General features: G+C 40.7%; 2 protein-coding genes and 1 pseudogene across 2 annotated transcripts in view; 1 reads left to right on the top strand and 2 right to left on the bottom strand.

Annotated features, from left to right (window-relative positions):
• The window catches only part of RRM1 (ribonucleotide reductase M1), a 44,143-nt gene extending 42,820 nt beyond the window's left edge, over positions 1-1,323 (top strand). Inside the window, exons 18-19 of the mRNA XM_006885534.1 lie at positions 216-404; positions 1,012-1,323. Coding sequence (XP_006885596.1) covers positions 216-404; positions 1,012-1,200 — 378 coding nt within the window. The 3' untranslated portion in view covers positions 1,201-1,323. The remainder of the gene's footprint in view (positions 1-215; positions 405-1,011) is intronic.
• Positions 1,324-7,439: 6,116 nt separating this feature from the next.
• On the bottom strand, positions 7,440-8,280 carry LOC102867127 (annotated as a pseudogene).
• Positions 8,281-9,517: 1,237 nt separating this feature from the next.
• On the bottom strand, positions 9,518-10,474 carry LOC102866711 (olfactory receptor 52E8-like). Its single transcript, XM_006885717.1, has one exon. It carries the CDS (start codon positions 10,472-10,474, stop codon positions 9,518-9,520), a length of 957 nt encoding a protein of 318 aa, XP_006885779.1.
• Between the last annotated feature and the right edge of the window lie 7,909 nt (positions 10,475-18,383).

Below are 18,383 nucleotides of genomic sequence, written 5' to 3'. Positions count from 1 at the left end.
GAACGGATGTCACGTGTTCCTGGTGTCTCCGATTACCTGGGAAGATGGGAAGGTCTGCGGGTTCTGGCAGGCATTCCCCCATCCCCATGATACTGAATAGTGGGGTCAAATATGACAGAAGATAGAACCAGGGCTGAAAGCTTCGGTTGCTATTCTGTCCATCAGACTACTTTCTTTAAGAGGAGTGGAATAAACATTTTGTTTTTTTTCTTCAGAGTATACCTGAAATTCCCGATGACTTGAAGCAGCTTTATAAGACGGTGTGGGAAATTTCTCAAAAAACCGTACTCAAGATGGCAGCTGAGAGAGGGGCTTTCATAGATCAAAGCCAGTCTCTGAACATCCACATTGCTGAGCCTAACTATGGCAAACTCACTAGTATGCATTTCTACGGCTGGAAGCAGGTTGGTAAAGGAAATCTAAGGCCCTGTTAGATACTGTCACTAGAAATCTTTCTCTCCTTCAAATCTGGTATGTTAAAAATCAACCCATTTTTTTGCATCTGAAAACTTGCTGGAAGGTCAGCTTTGAATCAGTTCCTACTCAGTGTCAGAGAACAACAACATGATTTGATTTGAATGATTTCAAATCCAATATTTGAAACCTTGGAGGTACATGTGACCCTCCTTTTCTGTTATTTTTCATACAGGACTCATCAGATCGTGTTGGTTGGGGTTTCCCCCCCTTTTCATATTACCTCTTTCTATTCCACTGCCATTATTCTTAACTACTCTTTCTTATCCTTGAGGTAGTCATTGTCTGGTGTTACACAAAGAGTTGGGCAAACACTGAAGTCATACAGAAAATAAAACAGACTGGAGAACATAATGTTTGCTATTACCAAATAATGTAAGCCAATTTTTATGGTAGAAAAACAGAGTTGTGCCATTTTAATACTTTGATCATTTTTAAAGAGCTTTGAGTTGGTTTATGGGGATGTAGTTTAAATATTGGCTTGAATGTGTAGCATTTTAAAAAATGATATTTTTAATAATTATTTTTGCTTAATAGGGTTTGAAGACTGGAATGTATTATTTAAGGACAAGACCAGCAGCTAATCCCATCCAGTTCACTCTGAATAAGGAGAAGCTGAAAGACAAGGAAAAAGCATCAAAAGAGGAAGAAGAAAAGGAGCGGAACACAGCAGCCATGGTGTGCTCTCTAGAGAACAGAGATGAGTGTCTGATGTGTGGATCCTGAGGAGAGACCAGTACTTTGTCATCCATACCACTTCTTGAGCCTAGATAGTTGAAGGAGCCTTTCTTGAGGTGGTATGGATGGCTGGACTTTGTTACCAAAAAATAGTAACTGAATTAAAGTACTCTTTCTATATAGTATTGAAAAATGTATGATTTTCATGTCATCTTGCAAATAGGAAGGAATCACCCCTCTGGCACTCCTTTTATAATTTCAACTTTTATTTTGTGGCTTCTCCTGAGAGATTCTTTGAAATGAAAATGAATATTCATGTTAAAAACCATCAGAGCCACCAAAGAAGTGTTCTTAACTTAATAGAAATTATCATCAGACTAGCTTCAGGGCTTTTTATGTGGTTAAGGCCCTATAGGTGTTCTCAAATAAACATTAGTATTTGCAAATGACTGTGTCAGATTCATTTTGCCATTTATTTTCATACAAATACCAAATTTGAAAAATAAAACTTGTCTTTGAAGAGTTTAGGATAAAAAATTTTAAGACAAGTTACTATCTGTATAAACTTCCAATTTTAATATGTACCTTTTTCCTTTTTTTAATGAATGCATGTATTAAACAAACATGCTTACCTCTTTTATGCTATCAAGAGTTTTCCTAACAGAGTTTGGACAAAGAGGAGATAACCCAAAGACACACAGTTTGAATTCAGGAGAAACATGGGCACTCTCCTGTGTAACTTACTGCCTCTGAAAACCTGCTGGAGGGTCAGCTAATCATTGTTTCTGAATTGATGGTACACAGCAACAACAATATGCTTTGGATGTAGCTACTTTCCCATTTTTTTTGTATGGGAAAGTCACCCCAGCACCTTTAGTAGTAAAATGCCCCAATTTTCTTTCTTTACATTCCATTTTTTCTATTGCATTTTCAGTTGTTTTCATTGGATATTTTTAATGGCTTACATTCAATTCAGTCTTCTCTATCAGGACATAACCAACATTAAATTCTACTTTTTCAGGTAAGAATGGATTCTAAAAAGCTGTTATTAGGTACTGACTTAAAATTATGACTCTATGTACAAGTGAACGCTGTCCTCAGAATGCCTGCTGGGTTTACGCAGGTAGCCTCTGTCCATCCTGTGGAAGGCTTTCATCTTTTTTTTTTTTTAACTGACCCTTTCCTTTGCTAAGCATGACCTTTTCTCCATAGTTTGCCTCTCTTGTTAATACGTGCATAGCATGTGAGATGGAAGTTTCACCCTCATTCTAAAGAGCATGTTGGCTTCGCTTCTTCCAAGACAGATTTGTTCTTTTGACAGTCCACAGTATATGCAGTATTCTTGGCCAATACCACAATTCCACATAACAAAAGTTAAGAGACTTGAAATCTTCAGGGTTTCAAACCAGTGCACTGTGGTTCAGCTCCCTGCTTAAAATTCACCTTTCATATTCAGGTACTGAATCAGAATCTACATTTTTAACAAGATCCCTAGGTGATTGTTGTATATTCTTGTATTTAGAAACCTTGGGTATTTTGACTTTCAAAATTGAGTATGTCTGTGCTATATTTTAGTCAATGTCTTCTTGTTTTCGATTTTGACGAACTTCACCATTTCTCTCTAAAGAATTGACTTTGGATTACCAGTTTTATTCTCAGTGAATTAGCTGAATTTATTTTCAGTTACAAATTTATAGACTCACTTATTCTATATGCTTAGCACTTTTTCTCAATGATGCTATAATATGAAATAATTTTTCTACCAGTTATTTCAGAGATTGTTAAAATTAACTTGTAATATACATTGAAACCACTGTAATTGCTCCCTATTTCACATTCATATAAAGTGAAACTTCTTTTGGAGCTCTGGAGATATAGTCCATGGGTAGTTTTGCTGCAAGCCCAAAGGCCACACCTCTCTGGTAATTGAAATCAACTGGTGACTCTGAGGAAGAAAAATAGCAATTTTCTCATGTGATTTATAGCCTCAGAAACACAGTGAAGGGTCAGTGTTAGTTGGTTCCGACTCCATGGCAAAAGGTTAAGTGTTGATTGTCTTCAAGTTGAGCACGACTCAGCCTTTCTATAATTATGGACATTTATCAAAGTTCATAGTGTTTCTGGAGACATGTTGTTTAGGAAGTAGATGCCACTCCTATTTCTAAACCTGTCTTAAACTGGGATCTCCACCAAACACTGTCCACCATTAGGTAACCGTTAATGGCATTTGACACCCCAAGAGCACAAGGTTCAGCATCACAGCAACCCCAGATTACCTCAGTATAGCATATAGACAGAAGAGTGCTGTACCACTTAGAAGAGTGTTCCTACAAAATACAGTAACAACCAACTTTAAATACAAGGCCCTCCCCGAGGTCTTGTTGACTAAATGAGGCTTAAAAAAACAACCGGTATAGTATGTTGTTATGTGCTGTTGAGTCGCTTGCGATGTATAGCGACCCTATGGATAGCAGCTCTGAATCCTACCAGTCTCAATAACTCGGACACACCACTACTTTGAGTAATTATTATTAAACCTTTTCTAGGAAAATTTCTTCAGATCTGTGGGTACAAAATAGAAGTAAAGGATTGTCATGGAATTAAATGAGCTAGCTTTTGACTTACTACTTTCTTCATTTAAATTCTTGCAGAATGTCCCTACCTTGTGCCAGATAGTACACGTAGTTGTTGATATGTGCACATAGGTTTATTTTTTATAGGAAAGAGCCCAGATTTTATTCTTTAACTGAAAAGATATTTTCTAGTACTTGGATTCTACCCTTCAATAATATTCGTCACATTTGTATAGCGTCTTAGTGTTTAACATTTACAAACCACTGTATTGTGCTTGGAGTGAAAGTCCACAGAGCAGATTGTTTTCCATGTGCATTTTGTTTTATTAATAACAATTCTCTCATTGTAGCTATAGTCTTCCCATTCTCTCTCAGTGATTTTTTGCTTCCTTTCATCTTATCTGATCCCTTCCTGCCTGCTGAGCTTAATTGCTGGGCAAGTACTATGTATTTGGAGCTTGTGTAATTGTTCCAAGCTGTGAGCACAATCCCCCGTGTTACTATTTACCTTAGACGTCTGTCTGAAAGTTGAGCTATGCTGTTGTTGTTAAGTGCTGTTGAGTCGCAGGTGACTCATAGCAACCCTATGAAGGAGAGTCCTCGATGCTTGGGTGCCTTTCATCCTCTCTCCAGGTTCATAGGGTTTCTGGAGGCAAGCTATTATGGAAGTGGATGCCACTCCTTCCACGCTTGTTTTAATTGGGGAGCTCCACCCCATTTGACACATCCGTGTTACAGTGTTCAGCCTCTCGGCAACTTGTACACCAGGGCTATACGACCTAGAGGAATGTCTGAACAAAAACAATGAAAGACTGGCCTGAGGGCCGCGGTTTAAAAGTCTTGGTCAAATAGTTTTCTCATCACTGGGCCAGCTGATATCTCTCTCGCTCTTTCTCTCTCTGTTGATGTTATTGTTGTTAAGTGCCATAGAAGTCAGTTTAATTCCAGTTTTTGAAAAGTCTGTAATCTTGGGTGTTTCACATTTTTTTTTCTCCCATTTAATGATTCCTTAGTCCTTTGAACTATTTCTATAGATTTTTTATTTTTTTTTTAGGACAGTTGTTACCAAAGTAGGGTGTACAAAATTGTATACCTTTATGCCAGTTGACCTTGATGTCTCCCAATGATAAGACAGCTCATTCCCTCAGGATGTTTATGATTAAGCAGTTTATATAATTGCCACCCACAATCAATTGTCGAGTTGGAACCAACTCAGCTGTCTCTCTACTTTGATTTGGGTCCCCTTTGTACCTGGATGTATGACTCAAAATTGGGCAGTTTCCTTCTTGTATGTAGGGCCCAATGTGAGCTGACTCCATGGCACCTAACAACACAAATATGCATGTAGTAATGCCCTCTAACAAGCCTAAGGTCATGTGCAGCTCCTCTTACCTGCCTTTATCTATTCACCTTTATTGCCTATGTATTTATTAACTTAGAGATTGTTATTAGTGATAGTGCAGGATTGTGCATATAATAGTGTTACTCTTCAATATCTTCCTCTTAAATAAAATTTTTATTTTGTACTAATAACAAAGTTCTTATGCATTGTTTTTCACACTGGATCTTTCCCATTTCCTTTACCCATCAAATTGTGCGATGCTATGGACCCTGCCCACCCTCACCCCTCTGCTCCTATTCCCCCCCCCTTGGATCCTCATGCATGTTTTACTAGTTATCTATTTCTAAAATAATGGTCTTACACAGTATTTGTCCTTATGGGACTGAGTTCACTTAGCGTAATGCTCTCCAGTCCCTCCCAAGTTATGTAGTGATTTTCAAAATCGCTTCTGTGTCCTGTAGTAGTGTTCCATCATATCTTCCTTTTCTTTAGTGATAATGTATTGATAACCCCATATAATTGGTGGCTTAGTTGTAAGGGATTGTGCTGTCAATGCAAAAGGTATGTAGTTCGAATCCACAAGCTGTTCTGGGAGAAAGTGGACAATCTGTGTAATTAACCACCCTACCAGAGGGTCAGTTATGGGTGCATTCCAACTTGATACATGACAACAACCTGATGTAGGATATTGCCATTTCTGTTACCAAACTTAATATATCTTTCTAGCCACTGTTTTCCCTCTTCAACTGTCCCCACTCATCTATCTGTCTAGTTGTGTATCCTTCAGTTGGAACTAACCATCATCCTCTAGTGGATTTTCAGAGGCAGTAACGCCTGTCTTTCTCTCATGGAGCAACTGGTGGATTTGAACTACGTTTGTTTGAGTTGGCAGTGCAATTTCTTACCATTAAACCATCCGATCAAGTTGACTATGACTAATAGCAACCTTAAGAACAATAGATATGAAACCTAGCCCTGTCCTGCACCATCTTCATGACCTATGTCATCCTGAAGTCCAGTGAAGTCACTGTCCATCTTGAAGGTGTTCTCTTTTGCTGATTCTGTACTATTTCGAGTGTGATGCCTTTTCCCAACGACTGGCCCCCTTCTGACACATGCCCAAATATGTGAGACCAAGTTTTACTTTAGTTGGTTCTAAGGAGCACCCTGTTTAAGCTTCTAAGACAGGGGAGTAACAGGCTACTGTTCAGATTACACACAGTTCTGTTGTTTCTACCAGCTGTGGCACTGTGGGTCTCTGGTTCTCCCCCACTTCTGCTGCCGCTAGTCTCTGTCCCAGTCTGTCTTCATTCAAGAATTTCTGACCCAAAGGTCCACACTTCTTTCTCAAGGCTTCCTTCCGGAGGGAGTAGGGCAGGTAGCCCACAGGTGGGTGCCTGGAGCTTTAATCCCCCAGCCGCTGTGCAGGAGAACAATGGGCACCCTCCCGTGCGATTTAGTGTCCGCTCCTGCTGGAGGGTCGGCTAGAAATCAATTCCAATTTGACAGCAGTGAGTTTTTAGTTCCTCTTGCTCAGTAAGTTACAGCAAAACACTGAAGGACGTTTTATTAGGAAAAAAATACTTTGCGCAGTAAAACTTTTGCAAAGGGAGACACGGAGGGACAAAGCAGAGTTGACCAGTGACCCACTGGATAAATAAATTTTTTGATTTCTAAAATTTTAGGCGAGAAGAGTTTTCATGTTTATTCTTAGGAGGAGGCGGGGATTTTCGAGAAATGGAAAGGTGGTTACACTTAAGAGACGCAGCTGAATCTCCCATGTGGACGCTGCTGCAGCAACAGCGCGTATTATGGGCTAGTGCGCATGCTCTGTGTGGCGCGCGGCAGATTTGATTCACCTGTGTGGTAGATGGCTGTCGTTAATGCCTGGGAAGGTCAGCCAGTTCGTGAGTGGTGGTTTTTGCATGAACCAGGAAATAAATAAAATTGTTCTCGCTTAGAGGACAATATCTTATCCCAAGGGAGAGTTGTCAGTCACCAAATGTTAATGGAGTGGCTTAATGGTAAGGAGCTGTGCTGCCAGCCCAAAGGCATATATATTCCTTTTAAACAGTTCTGTCCTTCATCTGTTCCAATGCAATGGTCATTCTCTATCCACTTTTACCCTATTATCAAAGAACGTTTTGTTTTATTCTCTCTAGTGTTTTTCTAAATTATTCATCTTTGCTCTTTTCTTAATTTTGAATTTTTGTCTACTCTTTTTGCTTTGGATAAAACATTAATATTGAGGGCATTCTTATCAAAAGGGACATTAATTGCCAAACATTAACAAGATAATAACATAATCATCCTCAGTGCTGTTGTTGAATTGTCAGAGTTCTTAAAATGAGACGGAACACTCACGGAGACATTTATGTTCTGAACTGTTGCATTAGTTCAAAGGCATCTTCATAGGTCCTCTTTTCTTTTTTGATGATCATTTGTCTAACCAGAGCTGCTATGTTAGGCTTGATGACTTTGATGGACTCCTGGCTTCCAGAAGTTCACAACTTGACCCTCAGTGTTGACCAGGTACTTTAAAAAATTCCACCTTAGTGGCAAGGAGCTGCAACTACAATCCCAGAGGCGAACGGTTCGAATCCACCAGATGCTCTGCCGGGTAAGGAGGGACAATCTCCTCCTGTACCAGTCAGATCTGATTTGACGGTACACGCACACAAAAAATAATAAAATTTTTAAAAAAATTAAAAAAAAAGTTCCACCTTAGTTCTTTCTTTGATGAGTCAGCAAGAAGTCAAGATTCAGGTTCTGCTTCTGATCCCAGAATCTCAATCTTGTGGAAGATGGCGAATGTTACTTTGAAGTTATTTCTTGCAAAGAAATTTATTTCCTTACTTGGGTGAGGCTCTGAGACTCCCAACTGATTGCAGAGGAAACCCAAGATGTTGAAGTGGAACGGTTCGAATTCTTTGTGCAGTTCCTGTAGTGCTAAATAATTGTTCTCTGTGAGTTTGCAGTCACTACCCACGTTTACAACTAGTGAAACTTTGCCTTTACACTTTTCCAGAGACACAATTTTTCCTTTGGCATCCTTCACTACAAAGGCATAAAAGCTGCCATTTCTAGGTCTTGGGAATTTCAGTTATAGAATGAATAGTAAGTAACACTGCAGAGAACCATAGACAGGAAGACTGCAAATACTTTTGTTTTGGGTGTCCAGCACTTTAAAGGATAAGCAGCAATTGGCTCCATTTTGGATGATTCTAGCTGTTCTACCTCTTGGTATTTCTGGACATAGTTTTCATGTTTCTCCAACTGTGGTTATTGATTAAGTTATTGATCTGAGATTTTATTTTCCAAATGTAGGTGTTTACATCTATAAATTTCCCTCTTAGCACTACTTTCACTGTTGTTATCTAAGTATTGGTCTATTATACTTCCATTTTCACTAGTTCCTAAGTATTTTCTGATTTCCCTTGTGAAAGACCTTTAATTCATTGGTTGCTTAAATGTGTTAATTTCCACATATCTGGGTAATTTCCAGTTTTCCTTGTGCTACTGACTTTCTTTCAGTGCTTGATAAAGCTAGAGAGATTGCCTGTGGTCACATCATGGGAGCTGTATGTGGCATTTTAAAGAACTTAGACTCTATTGTATAGATGACAGAAGTGGTGAAAGGTGCTTAAGCAAGAGTTAATGGGTTTATTTTAGATAGACTACACAGGCTGACATGGGAGGAATGCCCTGACCTTTGGGGTTGATAATATAGGGGGTCTCACATCAGGATATAGTCTACTTTTTAGTCAGATGTGGGCTCCAGAGAAGACCTTGTCTGGGTATCTTGAGTCAGACTAGGGGCCTGACCTTTTTGTGTGGGCTAGATGGGTCACTTGTTCACCTCTGTCAGGTTGGGAACCCCAGGCCAGGACCTGTATCTGGAATCCTGGAACCCAGTCTATGTGCTTAGATTCTAATGTTCTCAAGGCTGGCTTGTGTTTGGTGAGACTTTACTTCATGTGAAGTGTGTTTGGAGATAACTGAGCCCCAGAGAAGGGCCTAGACTATGGATTTGCTTCATACTGAATGTTTAGGCCAAGTTGTAGTCTCTGACTTCCTCTGTTCAACTTCTGGTGAAATTCCATACATCTGGCTAAAAATCAGATCTTTTTCTCAGGAGTCTGGGAAAAGAGACTAGAGAAGCAATGGGATCAGATTGATCACATCTGTGGAAGGAATTGTTAGAGAAGCTCATCCAAGTCAAAGCAGTTTATTATTGTGATGGAAACAGAATATCCTAAGAATACAGCAAGCATTAGTTGACCAGCAATGGACTTCCAAGAGAGTCCATAATTTCAGGAGGTTTCAGCTTGCCCCTTAGTACTGCCTACATGTTTTATGCACCCTGAGGAGCTAGCAGCTCCAGTTCCTCTCACCCTGAGGAAGAAGCTTCCAGTCTTATGTTCTGCAGTCTTTGACTTTTTTCCAACCTCTAGGCTGACTCCTTTCTACAGAGCATTTTTTCTATGTGTTGCCGGATCTCTCTTGTCCTCACTCCATAGATGACAGGATTTAAAGCTCCTGGGAGCAGCAGGTAGATGGCACTGAGCAGGTTCTGCACATCCTGAGATACAGTCTTGGCTACTCGGAAGACGATGGAAGTGGAGAGACCAGAGAGGTAGATGGTGAGGATGACCAGCAAATGGGAGCCACATGTGTGCAAAGCCTTGGCTCGGGCTCCCCCCGAAGAGATCCGGAAGGCCGCATAGATGATGCGGGTATAGGAGGTTCCCAGCAGGGCCAGATCAAAGGTCACAGTGACCAACCGCATTGCCAGCCCCAACCTGTTGTTGAAGGTCAGGTCCCCACAAGCTATGCTCAGCAGTGCAATGTACTCACAGGTGAAGTGTCGGATCACTGGTGTCCAGCAGAATTGAGCTCGTGAGGTGAGTATGACCAAGGGCACTGCCACTCCCAGGCTCCGTGCCAGAGCAAGAATAGCTAACAGGCCCAACAGGCGGGAGGTCATCAGATCAGTGTAGCGGAGTGGGTGGCAGATGGCCACATAGCGGTCCAGGGCCATGGCCAGCAAGAGATTGTAGTCTAGAAGGAGGGTGAAGTAGATAAAGAACATCTGGGCCAGGCAGCCCTGCAGTGAGATGGGATTGGCATAATGCACAAAGCCCTCCAGCATTTTAGGCATCACTGTGGTGGCGGCACAAATGTTGACAGCCAGGAGCAGAGTGATGAGCACGTACATGGGCTGGTGCAGGCTCCGCTGGGTCATCACGGTGTGGATGACCATGGCATTGGCAGAAATGATGGTCACATAGAGGAAGGTAAGAGGCAGGATCAGGAGGGGCCGCCACTCTCGCAACCCAGGAAAGCCCACCAGGAAGAAGTTGGTGTAGGAGACATTGAAGGTGCTGGCATTTCCATCCTCACCCATTAGCTTTGGCCTTGGGCCTGTCCCAAGAGTGGGGATTAGAAGAAAATGGTTAGGACAAAATGCTCAGTTAAAGAAAGCCTATTTCTATTTTAGGACTCGAGCAGTCTGTGACAAAAATTCACCTAGTGTATATGTCTATTCCTTTGGTGCACAAACATACTATGCCAGGTAGTGCAAGAGCTACTACCAAGATGAGCTCCTTGCTCCCAGAGAGAGATTGCTTCATATGTATGACTTGTAGACTGACACCAGGAGCTCTGGTGGCCTAGTGGTAAGAAGCTGTCCTGTAATCCCCAAGGCACGCAGAGAGGTGTGCACCGCAGTTGTATCTTCTCTGTACCTATTCATCCTATATGCTGAGTAATGTAAGAATCTGGACTATATGAAAAATGGCATCAAGATGGGGGAAGACTCATTAACAACCAGTGTCTTGCTGATGACACAATCTTGCTTGTAGAAAGTGAAGACATTAAACACTTACTGAAGATGATCAAAGACTAGAGTATTTAATATGAAATATGCTTAAACACCAAGAAAATAAAAATCATCACAACTGCATCGCAGTGATAGATGAAGGAAAGATAAGTTGTCAAGTATTTAATTTTACTTGGATCCTCAGTCAGCACTCATGGTGGCAGCATCCCTGAAATAAAATGTACTGGTGTCAAGGACCTTTTAAAATGCTAAAGAGCAAGGATGTTCATTTAGAGATTAAGGTGCACCTGACCTAAGCCATGATATTTTTAATTGTTTCACATACATGCAAATGTCTGACCAATGAATAAGGAAGACTAAGGAAGGACTGGCTGATTGCCTTTTAATTGTGGTGGTAAAGAGTACACCCTGGGCTGCTGAAAGAACAAACAAATATGTCTTGGAGGAGTTGCAAACAGGGTGCTCCTTAGAGATAAGAGTGATGAAAAAGTTCTTGGAAAAAGACATCATGTTTGGAAAAGTAGAGGGGTCAGTGAAAGACCAGAAGATTCTCAGTGAGATGGATTGACAGACACAGAGACAGTAACAGTGGGATTGAGCATAGCAGAGATTGTGGAGACGGAGCAGGATAGGCAATGTTCTGTTGTTTCGAGGTTTGAGGTTCGCTCTGAGTCAGAGTCAACTTGACTCGTTAACACCTAACAGAAATAATACTATCAAAAGACAGATTTAGTAATGAGTCAACTTCTTACTCCAGACTCTTATAGGATCACTGTTTGATGGTGATGTGGGGGAGGGTAGCCCAATGACAAAAGGAATACTGATGTTCATAGAAATAGCAAATGGTTATTAGGCTTTTACCTTGGCAGTCAGTATTACACATACTTTCATAAGTTAACTTTCAAAATACTATAATGACACTATGAAGGAGGAACTATTATTGTTATTTTAATTTTACAGATGAAGAAACTGAATCTTAGAGAAGTTAAATGTAGCTGCAGCTCACCCAGACAAGGGGCAGAGCTGGATTTGAATCCAGGAATTGAATGTCAGAGTTTATGTCCTTAGTAACTGTAAAGTGACCAACTTGTCTCAGTCTGCCTGGAATTTCCCCCAGATTTACCCCTAAAAGTCTGACACTTCAGAAACACTTCTGTTGGGTAAACTGGGCAGTGGATCACTTTATAATTACTACTGACTATTGAAGGTTAATACAGTCCTGGTGGCATAGTATGTTCCAAGTTTGCTGACCAAAAAATCAGTAATTTGAATCAGTCAGCTGCTCTTTAGAAGAAAGATGTCAAGATTTTCCTCCTGTGAAGATTTACAGCCTTGGAAACCTGACTGGATTTACCACAAGTTGAAACTAACTAGGTGATCATGGGTTTGATTTAGGTTTTTATACTGATGTTTAAAACAGCCTTTTAAAAGGTGGGGCAGCTAGGAAGTGCTTTCCTTTCTTCTAATGTGTTTAGATCTCTGAAAATCAGTGTTTTGGTGATTCAACAGCTACCCTCTGAAGTCTCAGAAGAATAAAGGGACAAATGCATAAACTCGTACCTCAGGGAGATCACAAAGGAAAGTGGATTTGGAATTCCAAAGCACACTCTGGAAATTCCTGAGCATCATTTTGGATTGTAACTCAGACTTTGGGAAATGTCTACTGTTGTGGTTGTGTGAGAGCCAGACAACCTTTATGGGGAGGTGATAGAAATCTATACAGTGAGTCTGAAGATAGCTTGTGGAGATGGATAGAATTGAGAACAGAGATTGAGAGAAGTGAGAGGTGAATAAGAATGGCAGGGTGAAGAGGAAAACACAGCCTGGAGGGGCAGTAGCCAAGCAGATGTCCAGGGATCCTGTGCTTCTACTTATTTCTATGAGAAGAGTCTATGAAAGGATAGTCATTCTGAATGGAAGAAAAAGCTCACATGACACTCTTGAATTTGGACTCGGTTGGCCCTTTTCTCTCATGTGAATTAAGAGATACATTTTGGGGACGAATAAGATAAACTCCATAAGGAACTTCTTTGATACTGGGCCTCAAAGTTACTAAGGAAAATACAAAATAATAACATTTTAAAGGTGGAGAAGATATAGAAAAGACTGTTAGATGGGAGATGAGTTAATTGCTTGATAAAGATCCCAAGAAAGATGACAAAAGGCTTCTGGAGGAAATGCAATCAGACTAATGACCCCCTGGTCATTAGTGGTGACTGCAGTGAGTTGCACTGTGAGTGGTTTGACCCACCAAAAGGCTCCGTGAGGAAATGAGAAATCTCCTCTTGTGCAATTACAGCTCTGGATACCCAATGGAGAGTCAGCTATGAGTCTCAGTGACAGCGATAAGAGTGTTTTAAATAATTAACTGGAAATGTAGAGAGTGGGGGTGGTGGTTGTTGTTAGGTGCCATCCAGTCCACTACAACCTATAAAGAATGAGGGTGGACAAAGGAAGATGAAAAGAATGTAAAGGACTTTGGTTTGATGACTACAATACACTCTCAAGTGAAGAGATGTCAAATCAACAACTGAAAATAGGAATTGAGAATTTGGATGAAGGATTAAAGCTAGAGATAAGGTGAGATTATAATTTTAAGGAGTGAATGGGATGGAATCCTAAGGACCAGGCAGAATAATGGATTCCCATGAAGAAGATGAAGGAAAAAATAAGGGAGTTGGAGGGAGAACCAGAAACAAATGAAATGCTGTAAGTCAAAGGAGGGGAAAGTTGGTTGCTCTGGAAGTTTTAAGATAAAATAATTTGAGTTCTACCTAACCCTTGGAGAAGGACATCATGCTTGGTAGGGTGGAGGAATGGCGCAGGAGGGGAAGACCCTCTATGAGGTGGATTGATTCAGTGACTGGGGTAATCAGGATGGGTGTGTCAGAGACAGTGCGATTGACACAGGACAGAGCGGAGTTTAGGGCTGTTGTACATAGGGTCGCTATGGGTTGCAAACGACTCGACGGCACATAACAACAACAACAACCACCACCACCTAAAACCAAAATCAAATCTGCCATCAGTCCAACTCAAGGTGATGCTGTAGGACAGTGTAGACTCCCATGAGGTTTCCAAGGCTACAAATCCTTATGGAATCCCATTGCCTCATCTTTCTCCTGTGGAATGGCTGGTGGGTTCCAACTGGTAACCTTTTGGTTAGCAGCCTAACATTTAATTCACCGTACCATCAAGAAGCACTAGTGGCCTAGTGGTAAGAAGCTGTGCTGCAATCCCAAAGGCATACAGTTCAAATCCACCAGTCACTCTGCAGGAGGATGGACAACCTCATCGCAAGTGATTTACTGTCTGAAAAAAACTCACTGGAAGATCAGCTATAGGTTGGTTCTGACTTGATGACACTTAACAACAACAACAAACAAAGGGTGTGCTGGTGGCCTAATGGTAAGAAGCTGCACTGCAATCACAAAGGAATGCAGTTTGAATCCACCAGCTGCTCTGTGGGAGAAGGATGGTCATTCTCTCTCCCATGTGACTTACCGCCTCTGAAAATCTACTGAGGGTCAGTTATGGGTCTGTCTCAACTCCACAGCAAAGAATAACAACAATGACAGAAACAGGGAAAGTGAGAGCAGATATGAAGGTGCTAGACATTGAATGCTCTTTGCAGAAAGGGACATTGTTAAATCTAAACCACAAACAGGAACACTTTTTATTTCCACCATCCCTAGAAAGTTGTCTGGCTGCTCTGCTCATCTTTTTCTTTTTTCATTTCCTAGTTAAAGATATGCTGCTTCTCTCTTTTGCCTGGCTTTGCATCCTCTACTTTTTATCACCAAAATATCTTTATTATTTCCTCCTCAGCATATGAACAAGTCGAGCCTTTGTCATCAGAGAAAATACATTCGCTTTACTGTCTTCAGAGAACTCTAGCTTCTATATTCCTTCCCCCTACAGATTTTTGGTTCTTCTCTGCACGTTTTCACCTTTCACTCATTCCTCAAATACTGCATTTTGGCTTCTGCTCCCAAATTTCCTCCAAAATGTCACTTGCTTTCAGTCCAATAGACTCAATAGTTACTTGCTTGACTGTGTCAATATTAAAACAGTTGCAATGAGAGATAATATAGTAAGATATAAAGAGGAATAACATAGTGGCAGAAGAGAAAATATTGGATTTGTCAACAGTTTCATTGTAATTGAATTTACTATCATCACTCATATTAGTAGCAGTCAAGAAATTGATGTGCTATAGTGGGAAAATCTGGTGTCAAGGACTTCTTTAAGGAGTAGAAGAGCAAGGATGTCAATTTAAATAGCAGGGTGTACCTGACCTGTCATGATATTTTTAGTTGTTTCATATGCATTTGAAATGTCAGCAATAAATAAGGAAGACCAAAGAAGACTTGATGTCTTTGAATTGTAGTGTTGGTGAACAGTATTGAACAGCCCACGAGCTGCCAAAAGAACAAACAAATCTGTCTTTGAGGAAGTGCAAACAGTGTTCCTTAGAGGCGAGGATGGTGAAACATCTCGCATATTTTGGTCATGTTGTCAGGAGACCAATCCTTCAAAAAGATGACGCTTAGAAAAGTACAGGGTCAGTAAAAGAGAGAAAGACTCTCAATGAGGTAGATTGACACAGTGGCTGGAATAATGAACTTGAGCACAAGAGACATTATGAGGCTGATGCAGGATAGGGCAAAGTTCAGATCTGTTGTTCAGAGGATTGCAACGGCTAAGTCAATTCGAGGATACCTAATAGCAACAACAGCATAACAAAAGGGAAACTCTTTTCAAAGCAAATGAGCTCCCTGCCAGTCACTTTTGCTGGTTATCTGGTGAACGATTACCTTGTAGCTCCAAATCCACCCTTTGCCTACTCAGTGAAAATGGATCTGTGATCTTGAAATAATTTTCCCGTTAGCTGGCATGATACTAAACTTTGTCACCAGAGGGCGCAGAGACATTGTGGGTGGAAAGGGTTTTTCTGGTTCTGTTGTGCTGGCTCACCAAGCTCCTGCTGACTGGGTGGCTTCCCCAGTGGCCAGGAGAACTGAGGTCAGGCATACATAAGGCCTAAACAACTTCCCCCAGGCACCCTCCCCACTTGGCTGCTTTTAGTATAGAATGCCTCTGATAAAGACTTGGGTGTTTTTATCATAGAATGTCTCTTACTTCCTAGAAGATGGATTTCTAACAAGTTTCACCAGCATGGCATCACAGCTACTTCTCTGTCACTCATGGCTGTGCCCCATCCAGCAAGGTCTGGCTCCTAAGGAAGAAGGGCGCTTCCTTGAGCACTCTCTTAGATCTAGTGATGGTGATGGTTGTCTTTACGTGCCATCGAATCAACCATGACTCACAGCAACCCTATGAGCAACAGATCTGGAACCCACCCTATGCTGTGTGTCCTCATCATCTCTCATATACTTGAGCCCATTATTATAGTCACTGTGTCAATCCATCCTTTGAGGGTCTTCCTCTCCTTTGCCCAGCTTCCACCTTTCCAAGCATGATGTCCTTTTTCAAGGATTGGCCCCTCTTAACAACATGCCCAAAGTATATGAGAGGAAACTTCACCATCCTTGACACCAAGAACCACCCTTCTTGCACTTTTTTCCAAGAAATATCTGTTCTTTTGACAGCCTACAGAATATTCAGTACTCCTCCAACATCACAACTCAGAAGCAGATTTAAAGAGTAATGGTAGTGGCCACTCTTTAAATCTGCTGTTCTTATAGTCTTCAGAGTTCTTTTTGCTTGTGTGTTTCTTTTTAAAATTGTAGTGTTTTAATGAGTTTTTAGATTCACACAGCAATTTAGGTTCTTATTTGTCAGTTTCTGCTGAAATTATTTTCATTAGTTGCTGGGGGAGAGAACAGGAGCTTCACTTACTTTGTCATCTTGTCTTGCCCATTTATCCCCCACCCTCTTCTTACTAGTTAACCCTTGAAGGTAATGTCATGGTGCAGCAGTTAAGTGCTGGCATGCATTTACCCCAGAGGTTTGAACACATCCGGTGGCTCTGCGTGAGAAAGAGCTGACAGTCTCTTTCTACAAGGAATAAATTCGTTTCCATCTAATCCATTCTGGCTCTTACTGTCCCATAGGATTTCCACAGATAGTGCATATCATTTTGGTCAGCACTTAAACTCCCACAGCTGCTCCATGAAAGGAAGATAGGCAGTCTCCTCCCATAAGGATTTATAGCTTCAGAAACCAGGAAGGGTTGCTCGGAGTCAGAACTGAGTTGATGTCAGCTTCCTCCTGTGGATCGACTTGGTGGCTTCCATCTTCTAATTTTTCACTCAATATCCAAGTGCTTAATCACTGCACCACCAGGACCCCTTTCCATAAATAGTAAAGCTAATAAAACCCTATGGAGCAATTCTACTCTTGTCACATGGGGTCCCTATGACTTGGTGGCACCTAACAACAATAATATTCAACAATAGTCAATTTCTAGTTATACCAATCTCTTCTTTAAATTAATTAATTTTATTGAATATTTTGTGATCAAATAGTTGCTGATTTTGCTTTCATGTTGGACGGAGACTGATACAATCTCTTTTATAAGTTTCTCATACACTAATTAAAAAAAAATCCAGTTCAAAGTTCTGTAAACTTTCACCCAAATAAATTTTTCTTATGATTTGGATACAAGTTTACACAATCAACTGCATTTCGCCATTTACTTTTTTTCTGTAGATTTTACCCTAATACTAGCAGCATCAAATGCAGAACCACAAAGTCTTCTGAAAAAGAGCTTGCAGTTTAACAAGATCCCGAGGTGTTATGTTAGATCCATGGGTGTTATGTCAGAGTTTGAGAAACATTGTTTTACAGTATTGTTTCTGCTCACTATTCCTTTCGTTCTTTATATTGTCCTTGAATAAAAATCCTGAATCTAAATTCATGATTTCAGTTTCTATTTAAACATCAATGCTAGTTAAATCTATGACTGCAGCTTGCTTCACAAGGCACAACTCTGAACTTATTTCAGATTTCTTCCTGTCACTTGCTCCCTTGTACAATTGTTCTCAAATTCGTGTGTGTTCTGCTTTTATACTAGCTTCCCTTCTATCTCTTTGTCTTAATTCTCATGACTTCAGTCTACTTAGATGCCCTCAATGGCAATTTGATTCCCATTTTACAGATGAAGAGACTGAAGCATGAGTATAATTTGCCTAAGCTTATACGTGAGATAGAATGAAGTTTCATCAGTACCATAAAACAAAATGTGTATGAATTATTGAGTGTAAAGGAAATTTGTTCTGTACTTGGCTATCCTTCACCCCTAAGTGTCAAATTATATCCTAGTACTTTGGACATGAAGGATCACTTATAGTTTCCTGACTGCATCATGAGACTTCTACTTCTGCTAAATTCTATTCCCTCTTTTACTTTTGCCAGAGTAGTACATCTGCTCTCCAGCTCTAGTTTCCAAACTTAGCTCAAGTATCACCTTCCGTAGGACATTCCTCCTCATTTCACCCTTCTTGCTTCC

This window comes from Elephantulus edwardii, unplaced genomic scaffold, assembly GCF_000299155.1.
Source record: "Elephantulus edwardii isolate Elephantulus edwardi_28Jun2011 unplaced genomic scaffold, EleEdw1.0 scaffold00044, whole genome shotgun sequence".
Taxonomy (NCBI): Eukaryota; Metazoa; Chordata; class Mammalia; order Macroscelidea; family Macroscelididae; genus Elephantulus; species Elephantulus edwardii.
This window is presented reverse-complemented; position numbering and strand designations above follow the sequence as displayed.